This window comes from Chionomys nivalis, chromosome 7, assembly GCF_950005125.1.
Source record: "Chionomys nivalis chromosome 7, mChiNiv1.1, whole genome shotgun sequence".
In the NCBI taxonomy this organism is placed as follows: domain Eukaryota; kingdom Metazoa; phylum Chordata; class Mammalia; order Rodentia; family Cricetidae; genus Chionomys; species Chionomys nivalis.
Window position 1 is genome coordinate 98,738,725 of NC_080092.1, and position 23,016 is coordinate 98,761,740.

General features: G+C 52.3%; 1 protein-coding gene across 1 annotated transcript; it reads left to right on the top strand.

Annotated features, from left to right (window-relative positions):
- Nucleotides 1–87: 87 nt before the first annotated feature.
- C1qtnf1 (C1q and TNF related 1) lies at nt 88–22,117 on the top strand. The gene is made up of 4 exons (XM_057776890.1): nt 88–487; nt 13,874–14,035; nt 17,302–17,441; nt 18,600–22,117. Exons 2-4 carry the CDS (start codon nt 13,881–13,883, stop codon nt 19,148–19,150), a joined length of 846 nt encoding a protein of 281 aa, XP_057632873.1. The 5' UTR covers nt 88–487; nt 13,874–13,880; the 3' UTR covers nt 19,151–22,117.
- Nucleotides 22,118–23,016: the final 899 nt, after the last annotated feature.

Sequence of the window (23,016 nt, forward strand, 5' to 3'; positions counted from 1 at the left end):
CACACAGTTAATCCTCTACGGCTGCTGGCTGCTGTTTGGATAAAAAGCGCTAGGAGCGTTCTAGGCTCCTCGGCAGCTCACATCTGGCTGGGGTTTGCTCTTTGTATTTCTCCTGCTTTCTTCCTCTCTTCCTTTACTTTTGAGAGAAACCACATTTCCGCTTCTGGCCAAAGAGACCTTGGAGGCTGCTGAGGAGATAAAGGTGTTGGGACCGCTGTGACTTGCACCGCCCCCTCTTCCTCACCCTTAAGTTCCCCCCTCCTCGGGAGACTTTTTCTCCCTCGGGCTCTCTCTCTCTCTCTCTCTCTCTCTCTCTCTCTCTCTCTCTCTCTCTCTCTCTCTCTCTCTCTCCTTTGACGTGTCTGCGCTTCCCCTCTGACCTGGCCTAGAAAAGACTCAGCCCCTGAGAGATGCTCTAAAAGTCAGCGCCCCAGAGCCCTGAGAGGCGGGAGGATTCGGTTGGCACAGCCGGCTCAGCTGGACGGAGGTAGGTGGCTTGGCCATCTGACAGACCAGGAAGGACTCGGTGCCTCTGAGCTTCGTCTTTGTGGCTTCATCCGGGCGCCAGAGCAGGGCTGAACAGACACCTTTCCTGCGGTGAGGTGTGAGGTGGTGCTTATGGCAAAGGGGCGGACAGAGCAGAAGTTTGGGGGACAACATTGTGCCGTTCTTGCTAACTCCCCTGCACAGATTGACTCTTCCGAGGCAGCTGCTGGGGCTCCCTGGAGCTTGCGGGCGCCGGGCTCCTTGGCGATAGGATGCTGACAGGATCAACTGCACCTTCTCTCATTGTTTTGTGGGGTGTCTCTTTCTTTTTGGGTGATTTTTAGAGGGCATGGAAGGAGAAAGCATATTTCTGTTCCACCTGGAGCCACGCTGTCCCTGCCATATCACCTGGGCCGTCTGAGGTCCAGGTCTAGCCCATCTGTCAGTGGTCAGCTGGAGCCCTGACACTGACAGGAAGTGTGGACTTTGGCCCCCTTTTCTAACAGGCTTGCTGTTCCTGGATGGCATCCAGCCTGGGCAGGAAAAAACAAATATCCCTTCTCTTCAGACCTTGCTGTGAAGTAAAGCTATGGTGCTAACAGTGGCCAGAGCGAGGGCTACAGTCTCTAAGATGCCCCGGGACCTTTGCACAGCCCTTGCCTACCTACTGCTCAGATGCCTGGGCATCCCTCCAGGTGTAGGTTGCTGGTTAACCTGAGCCCCACCCTGTCTATCTCTGGGCCCACCCAGGCTGCTCTCTGCCCTGGAGAGCTGGACTTCTTTGGGGAACCTCCTCCCTTCCCATTTTTGTTACTCCCTGGCCTGCACTTGTCTGTCAGAAGTTGAGGGGGCACCTCTCTGATTTCTTTCTGTCCTGGTTGCCCTGTGGAACGGAGACCATGTACATGCTTCTCTGGCTTTGGATTTGGGATGTATCTCAGTAGCATGGTGTGGTGCCGTGGAAGGCTCGGGTTGCGTCCCTGGTAATGGAAACAATAACAACCAAATACCAAATTTGATTTTCACTGAGCATGTTGGCTCAAGACTGTGAGGCGGGAAAGCTGCCGTGAGTCTGAGGCCATCCTGAGCCAGATAACCAGCTGACGAGTTCTCCGCCAGCCCAGGAGAGGTCTTGCCTCAGAGTAAAAAAAGAAAAACAACAGAGAAAGAAAACTGAGAAACGTCACACTGGGATCCCCCTGGGAGTGAGTGACGCTGGGCTCTGTCTCTCATAGTGTGACGGGGCAGTGTGGCAGAAGATGTACAGTCTCTACCAGGCCTGCACCGGTGCTCACTAGAGAGGAGAGAAACCTGCAGAGGGAAGCAGAGAGCCGAGAACAAGGAGCCCACCGCTCCTGTGTGTGCCTGGCTGTCCTCTCCGAGGCCCTGCAGCCATCACAGGAAGCATCCTAGCTAAACAGTGTCTTCACTCCCCAAGACTCAACTTGGGTTCTCTGCCCGGGCAGGAGATGCTGAACCTCCTAAAAATGCACACATACACCACCTCCCCTCCATTTCTCATCCTCTGTGATGTCCATAGAGAGCAGGCTAGCCCAGGAGGCCTGGAATGCAGGCCTGTCCTGGAGCGTGAGGGCAGCTCACTGCTCGTCGGGGCTGTAACCTCCCTGTTCAGAACAACCAGCACAGCATTATTTTTTTCTGAACACACTCCTTTCTGTTATTCTTCCTGGTGCCTGCCTCCCTCTCCACCCCCCCCCCTGTAATTAGCATGACTCATAAACCAAATATTCTGGCATTGAACAGCACCCATCAAAACAAAGATGAAAAGAATTTCGTAGAAACTACGGGTCCTACCTCAGGGCGCCCTCGACCATTTGTTTCTTATCCCCAGGGGTCAGGTTGTTTTGTGGGTCACAGTTCCTAGGTTTGCGAGTAGCTGAGGCTCTCCTGTTAAAGAAAGTGTGAGGCTGGAAGGGCAGGCAGATGTCCCCTGCAAGCTGCTGCTTCTGACAGGCCACCACCCTCTCTGGAGGGAAGGGACTGTTTGGGAGCAGCCTGGGCACTGGCCTTGAAGGACCCAGAGAACATGGCGTTGGGGGGGAGGTAGGCTCCAGAGAACTGCTCTTTTCTCTGGTTCTAGTCCTTGGAAATCAGCCTTCCACTACTGCCAAGTGGCCCACGGTGGTTGTTTGGACAGGACCCTGTCACCTCTCTGACTCATTCATGAGGTGCAAGAGACATTCTGGCTTCTCCAGAGAGCAGTTTCCTGAAACCCGGAGAACTCCACACGTGTCTGCCTCAGCTCTGGCTCTGCCTCTCAGGGCCCTGCCCTGGGTCCTTGCCCTGGCAGGACCTCTGTTGGGAGGCTGCAGTCTTGGAGGCCTTCAGAAGTGGCTCCTCTTTCCCTCCTCCCCAAGCAGGAAGGGACATGCCGAGTCCCTGCGGGCCTGTTTGGCTTGGGGAGGAACAGGCCTGTGTGCAGGGTGAGGCCTCAGAGCCTGGAAGGGTGCGTGTCTCAGAGCTCTGGTAAGACACGGTGGGTTATGCTGGTGCCCTGCCAGCAGTAGCTCTTCATGTACCAGCCGATACCCACCGCAAGTCACCCTTCCTGCCCTCACTGGGCACATGAGGTTTTGGTACCCCATCACCACAGCTCACTGAGGTCTGCTTCTGAGGCCTTTGCAGACTTACAGTCCTCTCCTTGGGCATCTTCCCAGACTTCTGGGACCCCATGCACTGGCTGGGTTCTGTGTCCTACTGTCTTCATGGCCGCTGTAGGAATTTCCCTTGAAATGAGACAGTTGAGCAGGAGGCAGAGAAGCAGGCAGGGAGCTGAAGCCCAGGCAGCCAGGACGGGAGCAGAGCCAGGCAAAAAAAGAAGCCAGGTTCCTAGTGCCCAGGACTGGGTCAGACATGCTCCTGGCTGCTGTGGCCTCATGTGGCGGAGGAGTCTCACACCCTGGGGGCTGCAGCTCCTCCGCACCCGGGGGCATCTGGTTACCAGCTGCCTGCTGCCCTGAGTACCAGGGAAGGAAAAGACCTCCCTAGGGGAGCTGCCAGCCGTGGGTGGGCTTAGGGAAGATGCAGGCTAGAAGCTAGACTGGGTCTGCAGCCCTCTCCCTTACATCTCTGGGGCTGGCTCTTTATAGACAGGGTTGTTGCTGAAGTTGTCACGGTCAGAACCTGGGCCCTTGGAAGCCATAACAAACTAGGTTCAGCCTCTGTCCTCAACAGGCCAATTAGGGAATCCAATAGTGAGTGACAGTCTTATTCATTAGAACAATCAAGGGGTCCAGTGACCTCTAAGTCTGTTTTGGGGTCCTGATGTGAGGTTTAGATTTAAACAGAGGGCAAGAGGTGTGCAGAGCCAAGCTCCCCTGGTCAGAGCATGACAACCCAAGTGTAGCCCTGCTCACCACTGTCCCGTTCACAACTGACTCCTGACACCCCAAGGGAAGGGAGGAGAGCATCGGTCCTTCCCTTAGTATCTTGATTCTTTACGCAGTTTCTTCTGGCTGACCGCTGGGATGTGGCCTCAGGTCCTCCCGATCCAGAGTGCACATTTGCTTTTGCTGTTGTTGTTGACAGAGTCTCCCTATGTTTGTAGGGCTAGAATTCAGTATGTCCCCTCAGGGCAGCCTTAAACACCACACAATCTTCCTGGCCTTAGTCATGCCTGATGACTCAGGTTGGCTCCTCTGCGGGGCACTGACAGGCAGAGGAACCCCTTATCCCTAGCCACAGACCTCTCCTTCTGAGCTTACTAACGTACTGTTTTCTCTCCACTCTGTTAAAAACAAGGTCCTAAAAATGATTCGAGCGGATGAGATACCGCCCATTTGAATGGGTGAGGGGGCCATTCTTGGTCACTCTGTGTCCACAGGAGTTGAACTCTAACGTCAGCCTGCTGGCACCACAGAGATTTCTGACCATCGAACCAAAGACGCCAGTGATGGATCCTGGTGCCCGTACTATGCCTGGTATGTTGTAGGTGCTCAGATGGGCATTTCTGTCACCCCAAGGGTGGCTGCTGCTGTTCCAGCTGTCACTAAGCAAGCTAATCAGGTAGGGACCCCAAACCCAAGCCCAGTGTGCGGGAACAGCCGATGCCCGAGGAAAGGTCAGCATCTTCTTGCTCCAGATGTTTCTAGCATCAGCCCACTGCCCGGCATGTTGCTGGCGTTCATAAACACCCACTAAAGGAATGAAAGGATGTGAAGCCCAGCCCTGGGCTATTGAGCCCAGCGACTCCACGTGAGCCATACCATACATGCATCACAGCCCCGCCCCCGCCCCTCCTCCCCTGCCATCTACTTTCCTATGTGAAGTCAGCTTCCCTGGAATAAACAAAACGCTCTCTTGGTCCCCAGGGTGGGGCTTATTTTGTAGTCTTCTAAGTGGAAAATAATGTGTACTTACTGTGAAGAAAATGATGGGATTGTTACGGTGGCGGGTGGGGGGGGGGGAGGAAAGCCTAGAGAAGCCAAATAAGAAAGTGTCAACAGTGCTGTTTCCAGTCCCCATGGCGGCTGTGGGGAGAAGCTGGATGGGAGGGCTTCAGGGTTGTTGGTGGGTGGGTCTGGGGGCACTACACTTCTAATCTGTGTTTTCCCGCCTCATGGTGCTAGAGACATCTGTGTCAATAGATGTTTGCACTGATCAGCGCTGTGGGTGGATTTGTCTGTCCCCTCCTCTCCTGTCCTCCATTGTCTCTCCTTCCTCCTCCTTTAGACAGAACCAGGGTTTCCGATTGGTATAACCCCTATACTTCCCTATGGGTGAGTTTACCTCTAACCAACAGCCTTGGTCTGGGTTTCCCACCCAAATGATTATTGTCATCTAATGGCTCTGTCTTCCTGGTGGCCTCTGGGGTTTGTAACCTTGGCTAAGGAGGTGCAGAGTTGGGGTGTCTTAGAAGCAGACAGCTTTTTGAGCGCAGAGAAGAGAGACGTTTGGAAAAGGCTAGCTCCAGGCTACAGCTAGATTCACAATTCAGGTCACACTTAACAGCATATGGCTCTCTCTCATGGACCTTGCCACATCTGAACATTTGAAGATACGTGGTGGTTTTGCACTTGGGATTGACCGCAGTACAAACCACACAAAGTGACGTGGAGGGATGGCTCAGTGGTTAAGTGACTGCTGGTTTTGTGGAGGATTCAAGTCTCAGATTGGGTGGCTTACAATCACCTGTCACTCTAACCCAAGGGATCCAATGCCCTCTTCAGGCTTCCCTGAGCATCCCTACACACACACACACACACACACACACACACACACACACTAAAAATAAGTATTTAAAAAGTGACATCAGATGCCAAAGGTTGTAGGAACGAAACAGTCCCATCTCCCAGGAGTTCATAATTCCTGGGGACTCACTCAGGACACCAGTGATAACAGAGCAGCTCTGTACTAGATGCTGAGGAAGGGTCAGCAACAGTGGAGCAGTTAAGAAGGCTGCTGAGGGAGGCCGGTTCTGAAGACATGGCTGGGGAGGAGGTAGTGGGGCATCCATCTAAAGACCTGTAGGTAGCTGAGTGGTGGGGGAGGAAGCAGTCAGTGTTGATGCTCAGGATTTACATTTCCTTTCTTGTCACTGGACACCCTTGAAATCAAGAATGATGCTCCAATTTGCATCTTAAAGCTGCCTCTGGGAGGCAGGGAGACCCTGGACCATCTGGGGAAGACTTGATGTAGGCGGGACGCAAGGGGCAGAGACCTTTGGGAGCTTGGCAATGGCTTAGGTGTGGAAGGTGTATGAAAAGTGTGGGTCTTAGCAGCTCCCACGCTTTCAGCCCCAGGGAACAGTGCCGTCTCTCACCCAACTGCTAGTCCAAGCACGGAGAAGCCAGGTTTGTGGGAACAGAAAGACAGCGTGAGTTAATTGGAGTTAATCCCATGGTAGGGCAGACTAGGGTCACCAAGCAGATATTTGGGAACACAGATACAGAGCCTCCCTGTTCAAAACCATAGTCAGAAGTCCAACCAGCGGGCTGCCCAGTGTGGTGGCCACTAGTCTGGTGGGAAGCTTGAATGCATCTGCCACAGAACGTGAAGTTTTATAGTGTTTAGTCTCAACTAATTAAAAGAGCCCTGTGGGCTGGTGTGTTGGAAATCACAGACGTGGGAGGCTCAGCACTCCTGGGAGAGGATGGGTTGGGTTGGTGTCCGTTAAAGGCATGACAGGCAGGAAGCATTTGGAGCAAGAGGAGTTATGAGCTGAGGAAGCGGCCTTGGAAAGCAATTGTCTTGTGGGGAGACCAAAAAGGGAGATCTGTGGGTGTTCAGCACCAGGGAGGCTGAGGCAGGGTGGTGGTGAGCTCAAGGCCAGCCTGGGCCACATAAGTTCAAGGCTTTTTTTTTTCCTTTCTCTCTTCCTTCTTTCCTTCCTTCCTTCCTTCCTTTCTTTCTTCCACAAGGAAAGGTAAACTCAATAGACAGGGTAGGTCAGAACCTGGTGCAAATGAAGGGGGTGCCCAAAATGGAGGTGTTTTGAAGATTTTTTTAAGGTTTATTATTTATTTATTCTGCCTGCATGTATGCCTGCACACTAAAAAGGGCGCCAGATCTCATTACAGATGGTTGTGAGCCACCATGTGGATTCTGGGAATTGAACTCAGGACCTCTGGATGAACATTCAGTGCTCTTAACCTCTTAGCCATCTCTCCAGCCCTTATTTTTTGTCCTTATGTATGCGTATGTACATGTTTCTGTGTGAGTGCATTCTACACGTGTGTGGGTGCCCCTGGAGGCCAGAAGAAAGGTCCTGTGGAACAGAAGTTACAGGGGTTTTGCTGGGAGCAGGAAGTCCTCTTAACCTCTCCAGGCCCAACTGGTAGATATTTCAAAACCTTTACATTGGGCAAGGTTCTCTTACGCCTGTAATCCCAGCACTCAGGAGGCTGAGACGGGGGATTGCCATGAGAACAGAGTCTACATAGTAAGTGGGCTATTATTTCTCAAGATAGTAACAACAAAATAAATAACTAAAGCACTCAGACATTGCAGAAAACTTGGTACCACCAGGTGGCGAGTGTGGTGTGAGCAGTCTGGGCTGGAATAGGTAGTAGCAAGATAGACAGATGCTGGCCAGGTGGCGCTGGCACAAACCTTTAATGCCAGCCCTTGGGAGGCAGAGGCAGGTGGATCTCTGTGAGTTCGAAGCCTGTCTGGTTTACAGAGCGAGTTCCAGGATAACCAGGGCTACACAGAGAAACCCCGTGCTTACTCACTAGGTAGAGGGCAGCCTTCCCTCTTGGAGAGCATCCTCAGGCGGTTCCTGTGAAGTGCTGGGGGATGTCCAGGCTTGGGGGACCCAGACAAAGGCCAGTCTGTGCTGCTTGCAGAGGGCTGGGCATGCTAGAGCCAGGGCACAGAATCCCCAGGTTCTCTTTTCCCTGGGTCTTGGGAGTGGTCAGCCCCCAGGGCAGCATCATTGCTGGTGCCAAAGAAATGGGCCGTGGGCCAGGCCACCTGCAGAGTGGGGCCCTGGCACAAACTCCTGGGGCCTCTTTTCTCTCAGACAGTTCTCAAAGAAGGGTGAGCTCCGAGCAGGAGGGGACCCAGCTGGGAGGTGACCTAAGGACAGCTGGGCTCCTCAAGGAGATCTTTGTTTTCTTGAGGAAGCGTGGAGCCCTGCAGGCTGGGCTGGTCAGGTGCCACTGGGCTGGTGGCCTGACAGCCACATGGCAGGGCCTGGGCAGGCTGCTCCAGGTGAGTCTTCCTGGACAGGGTGTAGACGAGGAAGCTGCTTTGGGACAGAGAAATCCTGATCTTTCCTTTCTTGGTTTTGCCCCAGACAAGACCTCACTCACATCCAGGGACAAAGAGTCCTGAGCTCAAAAGCTGGCTGTCCTGGAAGATTCCCCCTTCTCCCTCCCTGGGCTTGGGCTTTGGAGGAAACCCCCAAACCTTAAAAAAGACAGGAACAGGAAAAGATTATAAAAGGGAAGGACGGTGATTTCGGGAGGAGGTAGGCTCTGAAACACATGTGAGGCCATCTGCCATCAGGAGTCCAGGCTCCCTAGCTGTCTCCATTAAGAATCTGGGGGAAGGGCTGGAGAGATGGCTCAGAGGTTAAGAGCATTGCCTACTCTTCCAAAGGTCCTGAGTTCAATTCCCAGCAACCACATGGTGGCTCACAACCACCTGTAGAGGGGTCTGGTGCCCTCTTCTGGCCTGCAGGCATACACACAGACAGAATATTGTATACATAATAAATTAAAAAAAAAAAAAAAGAATCTGGGGGAAGAGGCAGAACCTCTGACCAGCCAGCGTGGGCTGCTGAGTCCAAGCAGCAAAATCACATATTGAAGAGGCTTCTAGACCAAAGCACGTTCAGGGCTTACCGCGGACTGGAAGTCACTCCATCACACTCTAGCTCTTCCCGTTTGGGTATTTGAGGGATAAATGATCTCATGATAAAGGAGATGCCCAAGCACTGATGTCATGTTAGGAAACCTGAAGGCCACCTCAGTGTGACTTTTTCTCTTCCTTGGCTGAATCCGGTCCTCACATGGGTGCTTTACACTCCTCAGTGGTTGAAGTCAGTTCTACCCAGGGCCAAGGCAGAGGTGGGCAGGCCCTGGCTTCCCAGTGCATACAGGAGGAAAGCGGCGGTGGTGGAGGGCTGGCAGTGCCCTGCTCAAACAAGGAGCAGCTTGAAGCCATTAGGGGCGCGTGGGGAGGGATCCAGTCCTATCTTCGCCAGGCTTCCTGGGAAATGAGTGTGAAAGGCTAGGGTGCTGTCCAGGCCCCGGCAAAGCTGGACAAAGATGCTTGTCTGGGAGGCAGCCAGGACCCCTGGAAATCATCTGGTAGGTTCAGTGACAGGAAGGACAAGTGACCTACGAGGCTGTGAAGGAAGGCTGGTGGTGGATTAGATGTGCCGGATACAAGGGAGGAAGAAGTCTAAATGATTCCCAGATTTCAGTTCATAACTCCTGCCTCCTCCCCCGCTAGCCTCATTTTAATCTAGAACAGAGTCCCCCTTGGACCTGACAGCCATGCCCAATATGTTCTGCACTGTACTTTCCAATATGGCAGCAATACCACCATGCACGCAATTGCCCAGAGCTTGGGACGTGACTGGCCTGCCCGGGGAGCAGAACTTTGAATTTCATTTTATTATTATTCTATGGATAGAATCCAGTACCTTGTCCATGTTAGTCAGGCGCTCTACAGCTGACCTAAACCCCCAGCCCCTTTGAGATCGTCTCATTAAATAGCCCAGACTAGCTTCAGACTTGAGATCTTCCGGCAGGTGCGATAGTCCAGTTGGCAAAGCGCTTGCATTAAAAGCACAAAGACAAGAGTTTGATCCTTAGAATCTGTGTAAAAAATGCCAGTGCAGTGGCCTGCAGGAGTAATCCTGGTGAAGGGGAGGCGGAGACTGTCCTGAGCTCTTTCTGCCTCTTCCTGGTGCATTCTGGGATGACAGGTATGTACCCCATGCTTAGTGCTTAACTGGAGTTTTATTTTAATTGGTTTTGATACCACAATGGCCGCTGTTCTGAGAGCAAGGTTCTAGAATGTTCCCTGCCCATCTCTTGTCATCCGTCTTGAGCGTTTGTCTGTTTCTCTCCCTGGACTGTTAGACAGTTGAGATGGGGAATACATTTAATTTATGGCTGAATCACCTCCTCTGCCCTCACCCCCAACTCTCGCACAATGACATGCCATAAGCCATGCCTGTGTTAAATTGCCAGCTGAGAGGGCGGCTCTGACTCCTTCCCAGGCTTCTGGCCGCTGGAGGAGATTACAGGCTTCTCGCCTCTCTGAACTGCTGGCTGCTTACCCGATGAGGATTAAGGAAGAAAACAGTGTTTACAAAATGCTTTTGTCAATGGCACTGAGCTGAGGTGGGGAAGTGTGTGTGTGTGGAGGATACCAGGGCCAAACCCACACAGACAACTTCACACTCCAGGAGGCCACCATCCACACACACAGGCGCGGAGGGGCCAGAAACAATAGGCCAAACTGAGCTTGTGGATGATGAACACTGGTTGCCGTAAAGGACCTACCACATGAGGTCTGGGAAGGGATAAGACATCCCAGCAAGGATTTTTCCCATGCCCTCACATGCCCCCCCTTCCTGGAAGTAACTGTACTTCTTCTGCAAAGGGAGATTCCCCTTGCTGGGGTGAAGGTTGGGTGGGCTGAGGAAGGGTGCTGGGCTCGGCTCTGCAGCTTCTGTGGAACTTAGAGGGAGGAATAAGATAACGGAGTTTCCCACGGAACTCAGCTCTCCTTGACAGGAGACAAGGACAGGAGAGGCTGCGAAAGAACTGGAGGGTCATGCTGGGGTTGCCTTGAGGGACTCTTAGTACAACACAACCTAGAGACAGGCTGTATGAGTCCTGGTTGGGGGCATGACGCCCATGGTCAGGGTGTCCTGGCCTTCTGTGAACCTACCTCTCTGTGTGGAGCGCATCCCACGATGGTCTTACTGCAGGGAAGCGTCACCCCTTGTGGGGAGACCGCTCTGTGCTGCGAATGGAGACAAGGGATCTGTGGGCTAATTAGGTTAGGTGCTGGGCAATATTGGTTTTGCCCAAAAGTGACTGAAATGATCCTAATCTGACCAGGCTGATTTTGCTGTAGGATTTGGCTAGGTGGTTGTTAAGAGGGCGTGGAGGAGGAGAATGTTTCAGCCCTGGGTTGATTTGAACTTGCAAAGGAGAGAGAGCATTGCGCAGGCATGTTGGGGGACCACTCTGCCCACCTCACTGCCATCAGTGGAGCCCCTGAATACCATGGGGGCTGTTACCTGACACTCCATCCATGTCTCATTTCTAGCCCAGCTCTGGGCACCTCTTTTCTGACAAATAGGTTTAAAATTCCCTTTCTTGACTGGAAAGAGACACACCAGCATTGCATGGGGCCACAACACTGGTTCCCGGATGGGAGTAATTTTGCCCTGAGGGGACAGACAGAGGGCAGTGTCTGGAGTCCTTGGTTGTTACAAACTGACAAGGGTGCTAACAGCATTTTGGGGTAGAGGCTGGGATCCCATAAAGCGCCCTTAAATATACAGGACAGGGTCCAATATAATGGGGACTGACCAGCTTCAAATGTCAGCAAGAACCCTTGGGTTAGGACAGCCAAAGGTAGCTTTTTGTCTGCTTCCATTCATATGTCCCCAAACATACATGGAGTTTGTTACATATGTATACATATATGTATGATTTTGTTACATATATGTATATATTTAAATTTATAGAAAATCAAATTTAAACTTAGTGTGGTGGTACATAACTACACTAAGACAGGAGAATTGAGAATTTGAAGCCAACCCGGGCTACATAGTGAGGAAAAAGAAAAGAAAAGAAAAAACAACAACAAAAAACCCAAACTGACCCAAGCTTAAAGAAAGAAAAACTTCCTTTTGCCAGATGCAAGCTTGACAGTTCCAGGGGCGGGGAACATAATTAGGAAGATACCAGGGGAAACGGGAAATACAGAAATAGAGAAATAAACAGATCAAGAGAACTTACTCGACAAATATTTGTTGAGTACTGACGGAGTCCAGGATGCTGCAGGACACTTGTCTGGGCCAGGGACATCCGTGTGTGATGGAGAGTCGCAGGGCCAAGCAAAAGTCCCCATGGCTGGAGAGAGCCTGATGTAGGAAACTATGGAACAGGGAGGTTCTCCCAGGTCAGGCTGGGGAGGCATGAACAAGAGGCAGCATTTAGCATGAAGCGGGTCTTCACAGGGCCAGCTGGGCCGGTGTCACCTGAGTTTAGCTTGTCTGTGCTCCAGGGGAGCCAGGAGCCTCAGGGTAGGCCCTAGGCCAGCAGTTCTGTCTTCTCCCCGTGTGTCCTGGACGTGTGCACACGTGTGCTGTGGATGTCCAGGTTTGTGGAGGAACAGGTCTCTGTGTGCATGTGTGAACATGTATGAAGGCTAGAGGACACACTCGGCTCTTCTTCCTCAGATACTATCTACTTTTTTTTTTTTTTTCCAAGACAGGGTTTCTCTGTATGACCCTGGCTGTCCTAAAACTCACTCTGTAGACCAGACCAGGCTGGCCTCAAACTCACAGAGATCTGCCTGCCTCTGCCTCCCGAGTGCTGGGATTAAAGGCGTGCGCCACCACTGCCACCACCGCTGGCTGCCTTATCTTTTGGACAGGATCTTCCATAGGCGTGGGACTCATCAAGCAGGTGAGGCTGGCTGGCCAGTGAGCTCCAGGCACCTGCCTGTCTCTGACTTCATGATCTGGGGCTGTAAGTAGCTACTACCATACTCAGCTTTTATTTACTTTTATTTTGTATGTGGATTCTAGGGAAGGGACTCAGTTCCTTGTGCCTGCAAGGCAAGCGCTTTGCCGACTGAAAGATCATCCCAGCCCCCTCTCTTCTCATTATGCACGGAACACTAATGAATGAATATCGTCTCCTGGAAAGATTAGCCACAGGATCACACGAGGCCTGGGTGGGATAGAAGTGACTAATGAGGACATGTTCCCAGACCTACCCTTACCTCACGGGCCCAAAGAATTAATTGCATGGACGCAAGACTCGCGCCCCGGTGCCTGGTGCCACTGCCGGGGCCCCTTCGCTGCTTATCAATCCAAGCAGGGCAAAGGAGCTCCAGGCTAAGGAGCAGGCATGCAGGCCTGCTGACAGGTGCCAGGGCTGGCGGGGGTGTGGGGGCGTGACTAGAAGGTGGCATGCAAACTGCTATCTGTCGGCAGACCCTCGGCAGTACCCGGATATCCTGAAAACACAGAGACCCCGAGGCCTTGCCCTGGGTAGCTGAACCAGAAGCTGAAGTTTAAGAGGAGTCCTAGGTTTGCGAAACCAAGGGCTGGACCACCGACTGTGGTGTGCAGCCAAAGGGGAAGAGGGCCTGGTCCTGCTTTCCCCAGGCCATGCACTTAGACAGAGATGATGGGAAGATAGAGTATTTAAACGTGTACTCATACACCCCCCTCACTTTCTTTAGCCAGTGGTGGGGGAAGCATCTGGGATTGAGGAATGGCTTGAAGGATGATCTCCATATCGGAAGAGGAGGGTCCTTCCCAGGTTTTGCTTGGCAGGAGGGGGGCTGTGAGACAGGGGTGCTGAGAGTTGACTGGGTGACTTTCTCTGCATCACTTGCAAATGAACACTCGCCCAACGCCCCCTGCTGGCAGAAAACAGCAGCAGCCAGTTTTTGCCCACAAATCCCTCTGGGGAGGGACTAGCAGTTGCCCTGGACTCACTTGGGATTATTCTGCTTATTGTCGGGGGCCGCAGGTGATGGACCACCTTCCTGAGAGACTGGCACAGTGAAACTGTGCTTAGTGAGTCTGTAGTTCCTGTGGATCAGTGTGTGTGTGTGTGTGTGCACATGTGCCGTGCACAGGCAAACAGTTCTCACCGTCGGTTGTTTCTCTGTAGAGTTCCTTCCTGACTGACACCCTCTTCTTGTATTTTAGCAGAAAGATGGGCTCCTATGGACGGGGATTCATGCTGGGATGCTGCCTGCTGCTGGCCGTTGCCTGGGGCCCAGCCCTGAGCCTTGTGCCCCGTGGTCAGCAGGAACAGCTGGAGTGGGAAGAGAAAGAGAAGCTGCCACCTCCTCTGGACCATGAGAAGAGGTGAGGGGCTGTGACTCCATGCTGGCAGGGGTTCTGAGCTGACTGGGTCAAGTGTGTGATGTTTGGGGAGCTCCAGTGCTGGTGGCCTAGAGCTGCCAGGGGGCAAAGCGGAAGCTGCAGTGTGGTCCTTAGGGAGGTTGGTCCTGGAGGTCAGAGAAGCAGTGAAAGAGTTAGCTAATAAGAAGCCAGAGCTAATGGGCCAAGCAGTGATTTAATTAATACAGTTTCTGTGTGATTTTTTTTGGGCTGAGCAGTCAGGAACCAACAAGCGGCTTCCTCCAACAGTGACTTTCTCCTTATGTTGACTTGGACATCTTGTCTGACTCTGAGGATGGTGGTCCAGCCTCACTCTAACCCCAGGGTAGCCGAGTCTGCACGAACTTTACATGTCTATAATGAAAAGGCACCTGGTCTGTTCTTCCAGTTGCCTTTGCCTTCTAGCTTAGTCTCCAGGGAAAGTGCACCAAGGCTCTGAGTACAGGGGCAAGCAGGAGACAGGGACAAGTGGCCTCAATGACTTATTCCCTTATAAGATGGCAATACCGTCTAGGGGTCTTAATCAGGATTGTTTTCTCTGCTAGTTAAAGACTTAAAACAACAGACAAAACCCAGGGAAAATCTCAAGCACAACAGGTGGCAGCAGAGAAATCTCAGACACCGCAGACAGCAGCAGCAGTTGAAGGATGGCATTTACTGGGGGTGAGGAGACACACGCAGGAAGCAGGCATACACACAGAGATGCAAAACACATCTGCTTTGCAGAGGGAGATCTCTGAAAGCCAAAACATCCTGTCTCTTCTCCAGGGCTGAGGTTTGAAAGTCTCTCGGGAGTTTTCCTCCCCAGTTCAGGGTTGGTCAGTTTGAAGACAGGATGGTTGATTGGCTCACGACTGTTGTGACCACGTCCTGAGCTGGCCTTGAATCTGTTGATCTAGTCGGTCAGCAGGGGGCCTGCTGGTGGGGGACCAAAGCCTACAATGGTTTCCTGAAGCTGTCAGGCTTTGGTCTCAGGTCAAGAGGATGAGGAAGAAGCCAGCCATGGAAATTCGCCACCTTTAGTACTTAGCCATGGCCTCTCTGCCTGTCTGCTACCCACCAGGAATTCTGTTGTCTGTCTACCCACCAGGGATTCTGTCTTTCTACCCACCAGGGATTCTGTCTGCCTCCCAGGTCAGAATGTGCTGGTGAGGGTGGACCAGGCAGGCCAGGTGTCAGCTTTTCCCCAAAGGTTATAAAGGACATCATGGTGTCACTTGCCTTTATGTCTGTGACCTCAGTGATATACAGACCCATGGCTATGGGAGATACTTTGTAGGGACATCAAATATGATATTCTAGAAGTCTATGTTGTGATACAGCCAGAGTTGGGACCTTAGCGGCAGGTGAAAGAATACACCATACAGACAAACTTGAGTGCGGCAGGTGAGAGACTACACTGCCGTGCAGACAGAGCTTGAGTGTGGAGTTTATTGAGCTAAAGGGGATGGGAAGGGAAGAGAGAATGGGGGAGAGACAGAGAGAGACAGAGAGAAGTAGAGGGAGATGGAGAGAGGCAAAGACCTGCCTGCCTCTTCAGAAGAGAGAACTTGAGTAGGCAGAGCTTGTCTTCTTAAAGGGACAGGCTACTGTCTGCCATGCACACAAGTCTGATGTAGGGCATGAAACACTCTCCCAGGTCCCCAAATGACAGTGCCTGGATACTAACAGTTTGCACAAGGCTCCATGCTGACTTTGGATTTCTTCATGCTCCTGAGCATTGGGTCAATTTAATATTCAAGGTTCCAGGGCCCGAGAAACCCCATTCCTTTGTTTCTTCTTCCTCTCCCCTGTTTTCATTCAGCCAACATTGATTAATTAGCAGCTGTCAGCTGTCAGTCACATCATCTCTTAGATCCTGGAGACGCACTTGCACTTGAGGACAGACTCTGGCTTCTAGAAACCTAAGGCCACAGGGAGACAGACAAACACACTGCAATCCAGGCTCCGAAGCAGGGCTGCACCCGCAGTGCTGGGAGGAAAAGGCAGAGGGGGGTGGGTAGTGCAGGAGGGGAGGGTGGTTTGGGGTGGTGGGAGCTGGAGTCTGGGAAGCGAGGATGTGAAGTGTGAAGCTGAGGTGGCTGAGCAGGGTGTGTGCCAGGGGGACTCTAATCCAGGCTCCTTCTGGAGGGACCAGGGAGTCTGCAGGAGAGGTTTGTTTCAGAGGGTGTTTTAGAAGGAATGCTAGAAGCATCAGAGCATGCCTCGTTGCTGGGAAGACAACTCCAGGACTCCTGTCCTGTCCACATGATGCCTTAGACATGATCAGAGCCTGGGGATGCCTGGGGGTGCCTGGGGGTGCCTGGGGGTGCCTGGGGTAGAGGTTGACTCCCCAGGACGTGCTGGATATGAAGGGAAGTTCAGGGATGCAGAAGGCTCTATTATGGGCCACTAGAACATGGCAGAAAAAGCATTTGGAAACAGCAAGTGTCACAGGCAAAGAGTCATTATGAGGCCGCCTTCAATTCTGGACACGTGATGTCATCTGTGGGGCCTGCTGAACTGGGTGGAATGAAGGCTTCCCGCAGGATTTCTGAAGCTTAGGAGAGACGTGTGGGTGAATCTTTCTCCAGGAACTGGGTTTTCATGTGGTTGAACTCAGGATGTATGTGGATCCATGCTCCAGATGGTCCTGGGGGGAAATGTGTATCAGGGTAGGAAAGGGAGGGGCCAGCTTAGACACCTCTCAGGTGCAATGTCGCATGTGGCCATGAGATGGCGGTGTAGAGCCATTGCTGTCCACAGGCTGCTGTAGCTCAGGGGCACCGGAAGATGAAGTGAAATTGTTTACGAATGAAGTTGCTGGTAGGTTGTGCTCTAGCTTCACAGCCCAGCTCATGAGCATGAAAAGTCCTGGTCCTGCAGGCAAGATCTCTCCACCGAAGTTCTGAGGTCATTGTCTTTTGCTTTGTCTTTGTTTTGTATATATCACTACTATGATGGTGTGTATGTGCATGTGTGCATGTGTGCATGTGTGTTTGTGTGTGTGCATATATGTGTGTGCACATGTACGTGCGTGTGTGCATGTATGTGCATGTGTGTGCGTGTATGCACATGTGTGTGTGTTATCTGCAGTCAGGATCTCGGGATTCTCTCCCATGCCTATGCTAATCAGAGTATTGCATATCCAGGGGAAGGCAAGCCAACGGGAGCCAAGCCCTGGTCCACAGCGACAGAAGAGAGCTCCTAACTCAAAGAGTTTATCATTTTGTGGTGGTTTATTCCCTCAGGGATGAAGAAACACATGAGAAGCGTACCCCCAGCCAGGGCGAAGACCTCCCCACGTCCAGGTGCTACCGATGCTGCGACCCCGGCACGCCTGTCTACCAGACAATCCCACCACCCCAAATCAACATCACCATCCTGAAAGGTGAGACAGCTGGGGGCACTTCCGGGGGGGCTGCTCTATATTGACGGAGAGGGAGATCCTGCGAAGTGGGGCTGGGTAGGACCAGGGGTCTCAGATAGAGCGGAGATGGGCTGTCATCTAGAGGGCTGTCATCTGACTGTTTTCCATGAGCAGAAGAGGACCTCAGAGGATGCCACAGAAATGGCTCAGTGGGTAAGAGCACTTGCTGAGAAAGCAAGAAGACCCAAGTTCAAATCCCTACCACCCACGTAAAAACCAGGCATAGCTACAAGTGCCTGTAACCAGCACAGGGAGGGGCAGAGTCAGGCAGAGTCAGGCAGATTCTAGAATCCAGGCTTTCTGAAGCAGTGGGACTCAATGAGGAACCTGACATCAAAAGGTAAGGTGGGTGGCTCAGTGGTTAAGAGCACTGATTGCTTTTTCAGAGGACCAGGTTCAATTCCCAGCACCCCCATGGCAGCTCACAACTGCCTGCAACTCCAGATCCAGGGAATCCAACATCCACGGGGAAAAAAAACACCAACGCACATAAAATAAAAATAAATAAATCAAGGGAAAAAAAGGTGAGGTGGAAAGAGAAAAGAGGACACCCAACATCTTCTTCTGGCCTCTCCACGTATCTGTCGGGTGTGTGCACATGCATGTCACACGTGGACACAAACACCACACATGCACATACATAAGCAAGGGCCTGGGGATTCCGCCTCCACCCTGTGTGCATGGGGCTTGCAGACCTTCGAAGCTCTTTGTTTTGACACAGTGCCCAAGCTCGTTCTCTGCGGTGCTGTGCCCTCCCTCTAGATAACGTCACACAACCCCAGGGGACGCTCGCAGCCTGGACCCTGCTCTGACTTCTGACATCTGCAGTCCATTTTCTCAGAGTGAGCCCAGGCCTGGCCGCGGAGCCTGTTGCTGGTGGACAAACCCATATGTTCCTTTGTCTTTGCCAGGACTTTGCAGAAAGGAAATGAAAAGGCTTGCCTCCTGGATGAAAACAGAGCAACCCTTGACAGGGGAAACGTTAGCTCTAATGATAGGAGAACCAAAATGTCCCCACGCCCAGTAGGGGCATTAGGCAGGATGCCCAGGTCAGGGCTGGGATGTGGAGTCACATGACTGACCTCTTTTGGGGCTTCATCTCTTCTTGTTCTCCCTTAGGTGAGAAAGGTGACCGAGGGGATCGAGGCCTCCAGGGGAAATATGGTAAAACAGGTTCTACAGGTGCCAGGGGCCATATTGGCCCCAAAGGGCAGAAGGGGTCCATGGGGGCTCCTGGAGACCGCTGCAAGAGCCATTACGCAGCCTTCTCCGTGGGCCGGAAGAAGCCCCTGCACAGTAACGACTACTTCCAGCCCGTGGTCTTTGACACGCAGTTTGTGAACCTCTATGAACACTTTAATATGTTCACGGGCAAGTTCTACTGCTACGTGCCAGGCATCTACTTCTTCAGCCTCAACGTGCACACTTGGAACCAGAAGGAGACGTACCTGCACATCATGAAGAATGAGGAGGAGGTGGTGATCCTGTATGCGCAGGTGAGCGACCGTAGCATCATGCAGAGTCAGAGCCTGATGCTGGAGCTGCGGGAGCAGGATGAGGTGTGGGTGCGTCTCTTCAAGGGCGAGCGGGAGAACGCCATCTTCAGCGATGAGTTCGACACCTACATCACCTTCAGTGGCTACCTGGTCAAGCCAGCCTTCGAGCCCTAGCCGCCACCCTCCGCAGGACTGTCCCAGACTCCTCGCCTGTCACCCCTGCCCATCCCTGCATTCCGTGGACACTGGAGTCCTGCCCCAGGCTGACCCCATCGCCTCTCCTCTCAGTCCTGGCCTCTTTGGCCTCGGTTTTCTCAGTTTTGTTTTTTTTGACAAGATGCCCGTGGCCGCTGGGAAGCCCAAAGGGCCGTGTGGTCCCAGGTCTGGCTGCTGCTCTCCGTAGATGAAATCATTGGGCGGGGTGCCTGTGAGGACGTTGGGGGACCTCCAGCTCCTGTGTACAAAGCCTTAGACGACCCTGTGGTGTGTGTCTTGCGGCCACAGGGTGCTCCAGAGCACAGCCCCTGTGTGTTCCCATTCTTGGACGTAATTAAGTAAATGCCACGGGTTTTAAAGCAACAAAGTAAAACAGAAAAGAGACAGGAAAGCAGTGTTAGTTTTGGCCTTTCAGCCAGCTGGCTCTGACAGAGAGAGAGAGAGAGAGAGAGAGAGAGAGAGAGAGGAGAGAGAATGGATCTAAAGGATCCATTGGATGGATCCATGGATGACAATGAAGGAGCCCTCTATTAGGCCATGCATGAGCTTTCTTGGGGACAGCAGGACTGACCTCCAAACTCTGTGGACTTGCTGCAGCCTTGCCCAGGGGCCTGTCAGTCTTTCTGAGCCACAATAGTGAAAGGATGAGGGCAGGGCAACAAATGTCAGCTCCCAAGAGGGGCAGCAGGCCCACTGTTCTTGACTCTGAACTGGGGGCAGTATCCGGCTCACTCCAACTCACAGGCTCCTGGCCAGCGGCTGGGGACCTCAGGGATTCCTGTACCTGCAGATTTCTCTATAAGAAGGAAAGCTCCTAGCATACCCTAGCACCCCTCAGCTTTCCTCCACTTCCCTGGGTTGCTCTGGAACCCCAGCGGGTTGGCCCCCTGTCTGTTGTGGGACCAGTTCCCCATTTCTCCTTCCAGATGGATCAGCCATGGAAGGCAGCAGGCCTTTGATTTGGGGTCCATCTAGCTGCCCCCAGCAGCCTGTGTCCCATCTTCTCGCTGGTTCGGTGTCCTGTCTGGGTGCTTGATACGTTAGCCTGCAGGAGCTGATGAGTCTGACAGGACACCTAGCCTGACGCAGCTCTAGCCAACCTATGGCAACGTGGCCCGGAGCTGGGGAGAGCCAATCAAAGCTAGAGAGTACATCCTATGTCTGAGTCACTTCTGACGTGGTAGAAGAGGAAACATGAAATTCATATCCTGCCACCAGACTCAGGGACAGCTTCAGGGCTGATTCTCAGATCTCAGAGAACCCGTGTCCTTTGCGCATCTCGGTCCGTGTTGATGACCAGGGCCTGGGTACTGGCTATTTTGTGCCAATCAAGTCTTGTTTGCTGCTGCCTGCTGGCCCTGGGCGTCTGACTGTTGGGGCTCAGTGTTTGCAGAGACCACCTCTGAAGGGGCTTCTGCAAGCCAGGTCCCCTGGGTGTGCCTGCAGCAGACGCCCACTGCCACCTGGGCTTTGCCCTGCTCTGTTCAGAAAACATTAAACTTGCCATTGTGACCTACAGCAAGCTGGCCTCTTTGCTCACTGGATAGTCTTCCTCCTTCCCTCATCCTATCTGGTAGCCACTTCAGCCTTTTTAAGGCCAATTGCATTCTTGGCTTTGTACTCAGGGCCCAAATTGCCAGTTCCTACCAGGGAGGTGTGGATTTCCCGAGTATGGTTCAGTAGCTGTTTGGTGTGTGGACAGGGTCTGGGGACTCACGGATAGTGATGGGACATAGTTTGTTCTTCTGTGCTGGAGTGCGGGGCCCTGGGACTAGCAGAGCGGGTAGCCCCCTGGCCTGACTGCAGCCCGGACATCTGTATGACCGTCCTGGGGCTGTGGCGCGAAAATCCAGAAACCAACCAGATGCCTTCAAACAGACAAATCTCTGGAGGTCAGAGTTCAAAATCCAGGTGCGAGCAAGCAACAACATAGTGCTCCTAGCAAGGGTGGGGGAGGGCACTTCCGGCCACCCGTGACTGCAGGCATTCCATGCCTGGAGGGAGGGACCATATCAGTCTTCCTGCCCTGACTCCAAGTGACCTGCCTCCCACAGCTTGTCTGCCTTTCAAGAACACTTAGGGCTGCATTTAGGGTCTCCCCTAAATTTCGGATTCATGCTCCAGATTTAACTTAAACACACCTGCTAAGGGATTTGTGAATGGACTTACTGACAGGCGCCAGAGGTCGGGTGTGTGTGTCTTGGGGATCACAGTGAAGCTTGTGACGGCTCATGGGCTTGGACACTGTTAACAGCCCCTCTCTGGCCCCGCAGTGGAGGGTAGGCACTTCTTCCTTCTGCTGGCCAACAAGGTTGGCAGGCAGCCCTCCTTTCCACCTACCGGCAGCTGGCTTGGCAGCTAGAATCAGCAGCTTGGCAAACAGCTGGTCTTCTGACTTTGCCTGGTGCTGGGAGCCCATGTGGCCACGCTGGTGCCGGGAGCCCATGTGGCCATGCCCAGTCTTGGGATGGGGCCAAAACGGAGCAGGTGGACTAGGGCCCTGATCAAAAAGCGAGATCCCTTCTCCATAGTGTGGAGGCTGCTGGACAAAGGCCCTGCAGGTGCCTGGAAGTGGGGCCCAGTGCTTTTCCTAAAGGGGCGTGGAAGGAATGTGTTGGCCCCATTCAAGGGTCATGGCTGCCTGCTCCCCCATCCTGTGGCCTGGGTACACGTGATCCATAGTTGTCCTGGCCACAGTGGGGAAGAAGGCAGCATTTGCTCTGGGGCCCATCTGATTCTTCTCCTTATTCCCCCCTGCTTTTTCCTTTTCTAAGAAGGGTGTCATGTGGGCCAGGCTGATCTTGAACTCACTATGTATGAATAAGCCTGACCTTGAATCCCTGATCCTCCTGCCTCCACTTCCTGAATGCCAGGATTACAGGTGTGCTCCAACACTCCTGACCTTTCAAAGTGTTAGCATATGTTAATTATATATAATAAAGAGTTTCCTTATGACAATTGCATACATGTGCAGTGTATTTCATCATATCCATTCCCCAGAGTCCCTTCCTGCTCCCCTTTACTTGGACTAATTCCATCTTCTTCCTATCTAGTCTTCTTACTCTGTGCATGTATGTGTGTGTATATGTGTGTATGTGTGTGTGTGCATGTATGTGTGCATAGCTGCATGTATATGTGTTGTATATGCATGTATGCATGCATGCATGTGTGTATATGTGTGCATGTGTGTATATATGTATGTGCGTGCGTGTATATGTGTATATATGTGCGTGTATGTGTGTATGTGTGCATGTGTGTATATGTGTGAATGTGTGTGTACATGTATGTGTGTATATGTGTGTACGTGTATATGTATGTATGTGTATTCATGTATATATGCATGTATGTGTGTATATATGTGTGTTTATGTGTGTATATGTGTTTATGTGTGTGAATGTATGTGTGTATTGTGTATGTGTATATGTGTATATATGCGCATGTATATGTGTGTGTATGTGTGATGAAAGTGGGTCTTGTATTAATCTGTTGCTTTCATTGGTTAATTAATAAAGAAACTGCCTAGGCCCATTTGATAGGCCAACCCTTAGGTGGGTGGAGTAAACAGAACAGAAAGCTGGGAGAAAGAAGCTGAGTCAGGAGTCGCCATGATTCTCCCACTCCAGACAGATGCAGGTTAAGATTATTCCTGGTAAGCCAGCTCGTGGTACTACACAGAATATTAGAAATGGGTTAGATCAATATGTAAGAGCTAGCCAATAAGAGGCTGGAGCTAATGGGCCAGGCAGTGATTAAAAGAATACAGTTTCTGTGTAATTATTTCTGGTAAAGCTATGCGGGTGGCCGGGTGCCGGGGACGCAGCCCC